The 12,439-nt window shown below is 43.0% G+C and overlaps 1 protein-coding gene across 1 annotated transcript; it reads left to right on the top strand.

Moving 5' to 3' along the window:
* The first annotated feature begins 5,004 nt into the window (after positions 1 to 5,004).
* On the top strand, positions 5,005 to 12,217 carry bfsp1 (beaded filament structural protein 1). The gene is made up of 8 exons (XM_084710130.1): positions 5,005 to 5,584; positions 6,384 to 6,444; positions 6,813 to 6,908; positions 8,288 to 8,380; positions 8,677 to 8,790; positions 9,787 to 10,007; positions 10,383 to 10,474; positions 10,927 to 12,217. The coding sequence occupies exons 1-8, from the start codon at positions 5,214 to 5,216 to the stop codon at positions 11,841 to 11,843; spliced, it is 1,965 nt and encodes a 654-aa protein (XP_084566256.1). The 5' UTR covers positions 5,005 to 5,213; the 3' UTR covers positions 11,844 to 12,217.
* Positions 12,218 to 12,439: the final 222 nt, after the last annotated feature.

The following is a 12,439-nucleotide window of genomic DNA, read 5'->3' as shown; positions in this document are numbered from 1 at the left end:
GTCTCACCAAATTCCCAATATCCAGCTGCTTACAAGTGTTCAATTTCACTGACTGATTGTTTTTTCAATGTTGAGGGGGTACAACTCCAATTCTGCAAAAACAACAATTATATTAATGACGTTTTGTTCTCTGTGATTACCTCAAAGGATAGTATTATTTTGCATCTTGAGGCATAGAAGTTGATGAGGCAGGATGCCCCCAGGAGTCTAGAGTATGAAGAGTCATCAGACCACTCATATATATCACTGTACAAGGAATAGCCAAAAATTGAGCAATTGAATAACTTACAATGGATTACAATGAAGTGGATCAACTTTTATATTTTATCGAAATGTATATCATCGATGGGGACCTGCAAAGGAATCACATCTAGTTAATCCCATTCCCATCCATAGGCTACAACTAAAACAACAATTGTAAACATCTTATTCTAATAATCTGTTTATCTGATCGACGGATCATCAGCCTATTGTAAGTGGAAAGTGTTTCTGATATATCTCCTTCATCTAGTCCTCCACCATCAAACAGTACAAAAAAAGAGGAGTTATATGACCAAGAAATCCAGAAAAGGTCGCAGTAATTATTTATCCATTATGTCAGCTGGTATATTGTACTTACTTTTCAATGTCTGTCGCGGACTTCATAGATGCGTAAACCTCGATAACGAAGGACACTTTTCCCGCGGTTTAAAAAATTGCTGATTCTCTCCATCACCTCAAGTATATGTGCCTATGTGCCTCTCTCTCTCTCTCTCTCTCTCTCTCTCTCTCTCTCTCTCTCTCTCTCTCTCTCTCTCTCTCTCTCTCTCTCTCTCTTCGAACGAGCTCCTTCGAAATACTTAAGTTATCTCGGTGTCCTATCCCTCTGGTGTAGATCGGCAATATGACGCGGAATGATGCTCCCAAGCTCGTTGGAGAGGATGACTTCCATATTTTGGAAGGATTGGGCTCAGCGTAAAGGGGTAGAGTGACAGAATGGAGCATTGAAACATTCACAGTATCCACTGATTCAGAATGTATCCACAAACATAGTATGTCTTATCTTGACATAATGTGTATTGCCAAGCTCTGTAACTATAGCCTAGAAAATACGATAGGGTTTTGAAGTAGGACATTAGACAAAAACCGTATTAACATCTACAACCCCAATCTTTTGTGAAACAAAGCCGAAATTGCTTCTATACTATTAACATTCATTTGTATCCAGTAATACCGTTTAAATCAGAGGAATTTGGTGTCAGAAGGCTAGTTTATGTCTCCATATTATGTTGAAAAAGCTAGTATTACTTTAACATCAGGGAACATGAAAATTCAGTCAGGTCTCTCTCATTCAGGTATAATAATGACTGTATATTGTCTAACGTTGAAACAAACCATTTCAAGCAAATAGCAATCATCATTCTTGGTAGGGATGAATATAATGAGGTAATTTTCTCAGATTGTTGTCAGCAATAAAAGAGAAACCCTTAACTTCGAATGCCAGTTTCTACCAGTGCTGTCAATTAAATGTTCATTATGATTTTTATTTTGTCTGGTGCTGGACAAACAAACCCCTGTTAGGCTGTAAGAAAACTATACAGCAATTCCCTTCTTTTCAATTTCTCTGGGGCAGAGCTTTGGCCAAACTCCAGAAAAGCTGTGTGAGATATAGTATACACTGTGGGTCAGGGCCGGCCTAAGCCTTTATGGGGCCTTAAGCAAAATTGATTTGGGGGCCCCTCGGCATCGCTTATCGTTGCCGATTAAAAAAAATATATATTTTTTTTTTACATAATACATTAAACTGTAATTTCATTTGCTCTTGGGGGCCCTCTGGTAGTCACAGTGGCCCCTAAGCAGCCGCTTAGTTCGCTTATGCCTTATGCTGGCCCTGCTGTGGGTATTTGTTCAAGATAGGATATTGGCAAAATGGTAGCAGTGGGATGTGAGATCCTGTCCTGAAAATGATGGAAAGTTGTTGTTGTGGTCTTTCTGCCCTCCTCACTCAAAGCAATATTTCTACTGTAATGTATTTTTCCCTGTCAAATGTACAATGATTTTGCTGCTTGTCAGAATCACTTTGTCACTCCTGCAGCGCATGCTATTTTCTGTGCATGACTATCTGTTACAAGTCGCCTAGATACCACCTTTCAAAGCATTCCAAACATACTTTGTTTAGCGGTCATAAGAAACCATAACACTGGTTCCAGACATCTTCACCTGGTTAGCACATCTTGATAGGAAAGACTGTACATGGAGTCAAACATATCTCAGGGCAATCTATCCCCATCCATCCCTCTTAGTTTTATTACCCTCTAAATACACAAGGAACTGCTGTTTTCTGGAGCAGACAGCAAACCTGCCCAACAGGATCAACATAAAGCTTCCATCTCCACATCTGACAGTTCTTTGATCTCACCCAACTTTAGGATTCACAACCCCTCGTAACAGATGAATATGGAGGATAAGTGTGCCAGATCCATTGTTTTCGATCCACTGCAAAAGCATATGCAAAAGCAAAAACTCTACAGCCTCTGAACAGGTTATGGCAGATTGAAAGCAGCTTTATGGGCAGTTGGGGGATAGAGATCAGTGATAATGGCAATATCCATACCGCTATATCTAGACATTAAATCTTAAAGGATTGCTTGTTTGCTGGCCTGCCAGTTTGTTTGCAATGCTGACTTTGCGATGTCCCTGTAATTAGATCATTTGTTTATGCCACAATAATTGTTCAGCATAAACTACCACATTAATTGTGGACATTGCGTTGATGTTACCCTTTTTAGTTTTTGCATGTGTGTTTACACATGTACATGTGTCTTTGTGTTCACTGATAATGTTGGTCATAAACACTTTGACAGAAAGTTTTCCCCTTTTATGATTTATGTGATGTAACAGTAAGTTCGTTGACAGTTAATGCAGTAAATTGGTTTGTGCAATATTGCATTCTTGTCCAACTTCCTTAGTCAGGGAGACACATGCTCCCTCCCACTGTACCTGTCAATTAAATTGGACCTTCAGGAGAACCGGGACAGGCCTTGCAGCAGAATGTTAACTGTAATGGTGTAAGGTGCATTTTAACTGCATGTGGATTGAGATCACCCAGCGAGGGATGCCATCATTAAAGCATGTCACATTTTACATTTGGGTTTTACATTTGACACCTTCACGTTTTTTAAGGGTTTCCTGTGTACTGATGAGCCAGTCATTTCCCCTCAGCTCCCTGAAATAATGTGCATGGTTGTGTTGATATTAGAATGTGTGATATACATGACTTCTTCTGGAAATACTTAAATTTATTTTTCACTACATACACATGATTTAAACAGAGCAGACCTGTCGCAAGCAGGGCATTTGGGCTGGTCTTGGTGACCTCTTCCCAAAACCCCCACTTTTCTAGGCACAGAAATGCTGATGTAATACAATGGGGCATGTGCCCCATTCAGCCTTTGGCAGAGAGCTCCCAGATCTGTCCAGAGTGATACTGTTATTGACTATCCACCCCACACCCCTGGCAGAGCCCAGGGCAATGACCAGACACCCACACATATGCCTTCATGTGCTGACTGTTACCCTCTCTTTCTCTCTCTTCCTCTCTCTCTCTCTATTAGAAAAAACTAGATTTATGTCATGAAAAAGAGCATACAGTACCTAACGACTGCATACTCTTTTAGTGTTTAACTAGAGGTCTGTTAAATCCCTATTTGAGGTCACGGACACAGATTTTGTGAAAGAGACAAAGAGAGATTACATTTGTCAATTTTTTTCTTTTTTTTATATTTGTGCTTCTAGCTTCACCTGTGGATAAATGGACATTATATCAAGGGAAAATAAGATATGCAATGATAGGCTAAACTTTGGGAACACAAACTGCTATACTGAATTTGAAAACAAAACAAAACCATTAGTTTTTTTTTTAGGTTATAATGGTATCAGGTTGTCTAAATGGGCTACCCTTTACATTTAGTAATGTAGCAGACGCTCTTATCCAGACAGACTTACAGTAAGTACAGGGACATTGCCCCCGAGGCAAGTAGGGTGAAGTGCCTTGCCCAAGGACACAACTTCATTTGGCTCAGTGGGGACTCGCTCCGGCAACCTTCTGATACTAGCCCGACTCCCTCACCGCTCAGCCATCTGACTCCCGTCTACCATTGCGCTATTCCATCAAATCATCAGTTGAATTGTCAGTCAATCATCTCATTGGAGATGTTTGCAAGACCAATCAATTGGTAGGTCGAGGTCGCCAACCCAGACCTACTCACACATTAACTTTCACCTACTACAGATATCACCTACCCCCCACCCCCATCCAACGCCTTCGCCTGTTTGTTTCCCCAGGGTGGCTGGCGGGTCTGTGTCCAGCGCCTACCATGGCTGCAGGTCCAAATGCTGCTTGTCGCCCCCCCCCCCCCCCCCCCACTCCCCGTTGCAAGTCACTTGTTTTTGTAAATGTTGTTGGGCTTATGTGCTGAGGTTTTTGCCTGTTCCCACACTGTACTCCTCTAGTAGCATTGTCGGGTGGTTGCCTTTTTCTCTCCTCCTCTCTCCTCATGTTATGCTGTAACTGTTCTAGTTGGCGCTGAAAATAGCTGCCTAGGTAGGCTCTCCGGCCAAAGTAAATTCCTTGTCTGTGCAAACTTTCATGGCGAATAAACAGCAATTTTGTTGCTGATTCTGAATATCTTTCATTTTCCTAGAGGCTTGCCAGTTTTCTGCGGGTTATTATAAACAGCGTATTTGTGTTTGTTGAGGTTCATTCATAGGCAATCCACTTATGTGTTGATGTTAAAGGCCTTGCCAGTTTGGCAACATGTTCAGACCAAAACAAAAGCTCAGTCTTTTTTCTAAATCAAACTGATCTAGAACTACAGCTGATCGAAAACAAAGGGGTCTCTCATAATAGTCTGTTTGACGCAGCAGTGTTCTCTTCTCGCCGAGCCTCTCGTTGTTTTGGTCTTTCTGTCCTGTCATCATTCCCCCAGCTTTTGTAACCTTAGTCACAAAGGCGTCAACAATATCTGGAAGCCACCACGCGCGTGGCTTGCGTGGTCACCGGCAGGTGGGAGATTTGGGGGGTCTATTTCGCGGCCGGCAAGGGCCGGGCATCGTTTAGTCTAGCATGAGACTGTGGAGGGTGAGCAGCCGAGTTTTCACACGCTAAAGGTGCTGAAGGGGACCACGCACACCGGGGATAACATCAACCCAGGCAGCGGAACAGTGTCAACAGCATGTTCACGACCAGCTACCGGCGCGAAGTGCGCAAGGAAAAGTATGAACACTCCGACGTCTTTGAGGAGCCCTCTAGTTCGGATGCATCAGCGGGTGCCTCTGCTATCCAGGGATGGGAGAGCCTCCAGGAGCTTAACAGCCGTTTTGCCCGTTACATAAACCGGGCGCGGGTACTGGAGCAGCGTAACGCCGTGTTCCGTAAGCAGCTGGAAACGCTACAGCGCATGGAGGAGGCCAGCGGCCTGGAAGAGGCCTTTACTGAGCAGATCAATCTCAACCGTCAGCGAATCCGCGAGCTCTCAGCAGACCATGCAAAACTCAACCGCGAGCTGAAAGATGCTTGCCGTATGCTGGATGAGTATACCAACAAGTATGTGGCAATGTACTGTAGCGATGCCTCTTAACTATGTAATGTGTTTTAATTTTTTATATTAGTTGGTTGTCCTATGCCTGTGGTCCAAGCTACGGTATTCAGCCCATGGACAGTTAATTGTAAATAATGTCGGGAGGTTTGCAAGAATACAAATGTCAGTGTTAAAGCTGCAGACAAAACTTGAGACTGGGAATAGAAAAAGGGTACATAAAGGTTGTTATATAACTGATAGACCACTGATGATAATGAAGAATACACTATATTTGTCCATCATCATAAACACGCAGGCAGGAGTTGGGACACTTAGATCACACAGGAGCAGTGATTAGTCACATCAAGGGTGCCAAGGCCAAGTGCCCTCCTCATGTTTTGACCAGGGACACGGGCAAGAGACAAACATAGGGGTTATTTGTGGAGGAACCCCATGTGAGTACCAGTATAACGCGCAAACTCCACAAAGTAAGGCCCGGTAGATGGTCCACCTGAGCACCAAACTGTACCACAAGCAGGAATCAAACCCAGGGCCTTATTGCTGTTGGTGTCACCTTACCACAGATAATGTTGAGTGTGGTGTTAGTGGCACTCTGAATTGTTCAGACAAGACTAGGATAGAAACAGGGTAACATAATGAGAGATGTGGCTTTGTTAGAAGTGGGGGCGATTAAAAACCAAAGTAGCGAGAAGAATTAGAATGCAATCACCGTAATTGTTGAAAGAAAATGTCACAGCGGTTTGAACGTTCTTCTTATCGGCAGGCAAAATGTAATTGTAAATCGAATCTTTGTTGTCTTCGTAGATATAGAAACGAATGTGAATATCAGGAGCAACTTAGAGGCACATTGGAACAGCTCAACAAGGTATGCTTTTGAATTAAAAATAACTTAACAACTATAACTCAATTGTATTCATGCTTCACTGTTTCCTTAATTTAAACAGTGAGTGATTTTAGTAATGATGCAGCAATCAGTCAAAATATAGTGATACACCTCATTGTGGTTGTTATGTCTTCACACACACTCAGTGTGTAGGTCATTATCCAATACTAAATTATATATATATATATATATATATATATATATATATATATATATATATATATATATATATATATATATATATATATGTGTGTGTATGTATTTGCAGTTAATCCTTGGATAACCTTGGATAAACGGTTTGGTCTATCATTGATACCTCAACTCCCTCCTTCTCTTCTCCTTTCTAACAGGAAGCAGACTCGGCTCTCCTGGGCAATCTGGAGTATCAGATTCAGTCCCAGTTTCTTCAGGATGACATCAACTCTACCAAAGACAGACACAAGAAGGTCAGTGATGTGTGATGTAATAGTTAGCAATCTTTAGGTTACCACTGGCATTACTTCTCAGCTGAGTGAAGCATTCCTAAAAATCTCTGTTCCTCAATCTCATTCCAAAAAATCTCTGTTCAATCCTAATAGATATTTACTGTAAGTCGCTCTGGATAAGAGCGTCTGCTAAATGACTAAATGTAAATGTAATGTAAATGTAATAGAGCCTCAGGTTTACAATATGACTAATAGGGTAAGCCAGATAGCTCAGAAAGCTAGTGAATATTACCATATTGACACCTGCCAGACAAACTATAACAATCCAATCATAGGATACTCAAATGTAATTAATGTCTAATTGCTTTAATAATCCTACTTAGTGGCAGGATGTTTACCCCGAAAAAAAAATACTTAATAGCCCACACCGTGGGCTATTAAATGTTTCATTGCACACATATTTATTGGTAATTTGTTTATACTGAAAAAGAGCTCAGAAAACACAGCCTAATGAGACACATTAAGATTGTATGATAGTGATTACGGGCTCAACCGCAGGCTATTCAACTTCACACCTCTTCTCGAGTATGGCTATAGTGCTATTAAAGGACATGCTGTACCCACAAAACCCTGTGCAAAAAAGACTGTTCCCCACCTCAGCCTCCCCAACCCCCCTTTCTTATAACAGCAGTACTTCAATCAGATCGACCATCTCACAATGGCAACATTTACCTAGACTGAGTCTCCTGCACAACAACATCTGAAAAGAAGGTACTAACCGTGTACGGTAAACACAATGTCCTTGCGATCTATTGACTTGTCTCTTTGTCTGAACTTTTATGTTATATAAGGTCTCAAATGCATTATGCCTTAAGGGTTCAAATGCATTATGACATTGAATACCTTTAGAAAAACATGCAGCCTACCCATACATACAAACTACAACAAAGACAGATATTTTCTCTCCTCTCAACATAATGACCAGACATTGATCGCATTATGTCATGCAAATCAATGTGTCTTTGTTGTAGTTCACTGTAAAAGTGGGGTACGTTAGGGTCAGTGGAGGAGCCACCTCATCAAAGAGACAGTCGATAGATCGACCGTTACATTGTGTGTCCCCTGCATTGTTACGACTTTCTTTTCAGATGTAATTGTGCAGGAGATGCAGCCCTGGTAAATGTGCCAATATAAGATGGTCGATCTGATGGAATAAAGCACTTCGCTTATAAAACACGGTTAAGGGCCATGTTTTGTAGTATACGTAACTGTCTGGTGATGTTATGATGCAGTGAGCATCTTTCCACTTTGTGGAATGTGCCGGGAGAGTGTTTCATATGTGCCATGAACTGTATGTACTGATTATCTTCACTTGATGACCTATTCTGTTTGTTCATTAGAACCTGGCTGAGATCCAGACATATGTCAACATTCTGCACCAGATCAACCAGACCCTGCCCCTGATGCCCAACATGACAGTTGGCATCTCCGAGGTAAGGGCATATTAGCATTCCTGTGTGTGTATGTGCGTGGGTCTGCATGTGCGCGAGCGTGTTTGTGTCTGTAACCTACTGTATATGTGTGTGTGTGTGTGTGTGTGTGTGTGTGTGTGTGGGTGTGTGTGTGTAGATCTGACGTGTCACATTAGATAAAGATAGGTAGACTGGGATAAATTGTAGAATGAGGCTTGCCTTCTAAATTGATTATTGGAAAGACTTGAAAATGTGTTTTATTTCATTAACTGCACTGGTCTGTTTGTGTGTGTGTGTGTGTATGTGTGTCTGCGTAGGAGCAAGAGAAGCTTCTCGCCCAGAGGAAGGTTCCGGGCCTACAGAGCCAGCTGGAGGAGTACAAGACCGCCCTCTGTCAGCTACAGTTGCAGAAGCAGCGACTTCAGACTGAGGTGAGTCACTCACTGTCACCATGACAACCCTGACAGTAGTCTAAAGCCACAGAGGTTCAGAATTCATGTGTACGCAGATGTGAAAGGTGGAAGAGGTATAGGGAAGGTATGGGAGAGGGTTGATTTGAACATTTGGACATAGTATTATAGAATAATACATACAAAGAGGCATCCACTTAAGATTACTGAGATAGGCCGATGATGGGCAGCTCAACGTAGTCCAAAGGGTGAATTTTGGGAGCTGTTGCACAGGTTCACCACTAGGTGTCAGACATTACCTATCCATGAATATGTGGTAGAGGAAAGGAGAAAATAGAAGAAGGCAACATCTCTTATCAAATTTAGTCTATAATCAGTGATGTTCATTTTGTCCCGTCTGTCCCCCCCGTCCCGTCCCACACACACACACAGGTTTTTACGATAAATAACAAATGCTGCTCTTTACTCTCTTTATGTTATGTAGCATGTATCTGCTAATTGTCAATCTCCCATAAATGTTCTTTTTAAAGACATATTAATATCCTTGTTGTAAGATTTCTACTTGAGAGAGAAATTAATCCATCAAAGGATATTTCAAAAGTTTGTAATTTTTGTTAACATAATATTCACATCCAATGGTGGATACTAACGACACCTGCACTTTTCTAAAGCCCTTACCTTCCTTAGCCGGCAGTCAAGGGATTTAGGTTCCAGAAATAATTATTCTTCAGACAGTGATTATAATCAGACAGCTGGTTCATGAGTTTGAGTTTCCATGGCAATTTGTGAACTGACAGGAGATTTGGAGAGGACCGTAAGAAAGAGTAACCTTTACAAAGACCAAGTGAATATTTTCCTCACAGATTGTCATGATTGCTAAATGATTATAAACTCTGTCATCAAAAACGTTTAAAGGCCAATGTTTGAATACTGTTTTCTAATGTCACATGAAAACGTTCCACTTATTCTCTTTCTTCATTTCTCCTCCTCTCCTCACAATATTTTGTTCTCTTTCAGACCACAGGGTTGGAGCAAAGCATAAAGAACACTCAGGAGAGCTATGATGATGAGATCCAGATGTACAACGAAAAGATTGAGTCTCTGAGGAAGGAGATCGAGGAGGCCGAAAAGTCCCTGGAGAAGTTAACCAACGAGTGTCGTCACCTGGCCATGTACCAGACCTCCCTGGAGAACGAGTTAGAGAGGTACAAGAGGATCATCGAGAATGAGGACAACAGGTAACATTCATCAACACACACACACACACATACACGCTTATATCTTGTATTACATGAACCCTTTTCAATATACACAGTACATTCACTTCTTCTTCTTAGGATTGTAATACTGAACAACACGTCATTTTGTGCATGACATCCTGCTCAGCTTCAGGAATAGTTGTATATCCATTTGTTAATTAACTTGTTCTTTTCTCTAAAATTTGCTGCATAAAATGACCTTTCATTCTTCTCAAAATCATAATTACTCATACTACCTTTAGATCTTATAAGTCTGAATACACCAGTTCTTACCTTTGTTGCACACTGACGCTATTGTACCTTTTCACGTGGTATTATGTTGCTGACATGCTGGCCCTGGTTCTCTGTTTGAAGGTTGAATTCAGCGATAATTGGGACTCCCATTACCCTGTTCACTACCAATTACCGCTACACCCACACACCCAGCGCTCCGAGCAGGGGGAGAGGTGAGGCCCACAGCCCCCATCACACCACAGCTTCACACTCATCTCTATGGAGAAGACACTTAAGCTGCCATCACACACAAGAGCTGTCCGCGATAGCTATTGAGGGGTTCTCATAGATTCAGCCACACAAGGGCTATAGGGGCCTACCTACTCACCGTCAAGGGCCTTTTGCTGTCTGGAACAAAAGGCTTACAAAACAAAACAATCAAACCAATAAATAAAGCCTTGAGTTTGAGGTCTATTTCTGGCTTTTGCTAATGATAAACTGCTGATGAGACGATGGCTAAGTGTTTGTTACAGAAGACTGTTGTATATCTTGGCAGGGAGTGGTGGCTCATCGTAGAGGCTTTTGTTTGGTATCTGTAACACATATCTGAGCGCTAACATTTTGCTAATCATATGTCCAATTCTGTCTGCGTTTTTGTATTCATTTTGACCTCATGTGTTGGCAGACCTCACTCAAGCCATCCAGGACATTACCAATATCAAACCCCGCCAGAAGAACCTGGCCAAGAAGGTCATGAAGAAGAGAGAAATCACACCCAAGGACGTGATGGACAGCGGCCAGGATGAGAAAGCGGGGGAGGCCACAGAGGACCAGAAGCGAGGGCTGGCGGTGCAGGAGGAGGGAGGCGAGGGAGCCAACAGGGTGGAGCAGAGTCCCCTGTTTACGGGCGTGTCTCCCCAGGATGTGCCGGACGGGGCGCAGATCAGCAAGGCCTTCGACACCCTCTGCAACATCGTCAGGGACCGCATGCGGAAGTACAAGAGCAAGCCGGAGCCTATCGCCGACTTCTACACCAAAGGGCGCTACGTGCTGGTCACAGGTGACGGCAGCTACCTGCACCCCTGCTTCTACTCCTCCAGCCCCTCTGCCGGACACGTCTTCGTCACCATCAGGGACAACATGATGTCCCCCTATGACCCTTACAGCCCCTTCCCCACTCCACCTCAGCCTATGCCCATGCCTATGCCCATGCCTATGCCTATGCCCATGCCGGGTCCAGGCCACCTCGATCCCACCCTACCCTCAGATGGAGAGAGCGGCAAAGGAGGTCGAGGGAAGGGGAAGCACAGAAATGGAGATCCCCATCCCAGACCTAAGGACCCGAGTCCTACCCCACAGCCCAACCCTGCTCCAGGCCCTGGCCCCAGAGGTAGGAAGGAAGACGACGGGCGCAGGGGTCACCCATCCATGCCTTCTCCCCTCAGCACCAGCAGCATGCCCCCAGACTCCATGAGCTATGAGAAGGTGGAGCTGGTGGAGTCTGTGGAGAAATTCTCAGACGACAACAAGGTGAAGGGATATGAGCAAACAGCCATGGTGGTGGAGACCATGATTGAGAAGACCAGCAAGAAGAAACACTGAAGATGAGCCCTGTACCTGACTAGAGATCTGGACGCAACTCTTCACCAACTTCATCAAAAAGGCTAAAGACTGATATGATATGGGACCGTCCTATTATAAGAGTCTGAGAGACCAGTTGTGTTAAATGCCAGTTCTCCAACAGATAAACAACCCTACTTCTAAAATCCTGACACATTCCTTAATGCTCCTCAACCTGTTTGCACTCTCTGGCTCAGCAGTGCTGCTGTTGACGTTCCTGCCTATGCCCACGCCTTATGCCTTTACTGTCTGAAAACTTGGAAGACAAATTCCAAGCCATGCGACTCGTCACCTCAAAAAATGATTACAAAAATGATAAAACACAAATGCTACCACCCTGCCATACGTTGCCTAATCTTCCCTTGAGAGTTAATTTGCTTAATTGGTTGCCATTACATGCCCTTAACACAGTTTTGCTGTGTATGAAATTGTTCTGATAATGAATAAAAATTCAATCTTTGAATGAACATGTTGTCACCTGTGTTTTGATTTGAAACCCCACATACTTTTGGTGCCTGCTTTGTGAACATAGCATTCCCCTTGATCTCATATTAATGTGGGGCTCTGTGTCAGATGTG

This window comes from Hypomesus nipponensis, chromosome 11 (assembly GCF_054491055.1).
Source record: "Hypomesus nipponensis isolate SF chromosome 11, ASM5449105v1, whole genome shotgun sequence".
Lineage (NCBI taxonomy): Eukaryota > Metazoa > Chordata > Actinopteri > Osmeriformes > Osmeridae > Hypomesus > Hypomesus nipponensis.
This window is presented reverse-complemented; position numbering and strand designations above follow the sequence as displayed.

What these genes read in the sequence shown, in the direction of transcription:
- bfsp1 (XM_084710130.1), top strand. Translation starts at nt 5,214, where the DNA reads ATGTTCACGACCAGCTACCGGCGCGAAGTGCGCAAGGAAAAGTATGAA. An exon ending in CTGGATGAGTATACCAACAA is followed by an intron (nt 5,585 to 6,383) that starts GTATGTGGCAAT and finishes TTGTCTTCGTAG; the next exon opens with ATATAGAAACGAATGTGAAT. An exon ending in AGCAGCGACTTCAGACTGAG is followed by an intron (nt 8,791 to 9,786) that starts GTGAGTCACTCA and finishes GTTCTCTTTCAG; the next exon opens with ACCACAGGGTTGGAGCAAAG.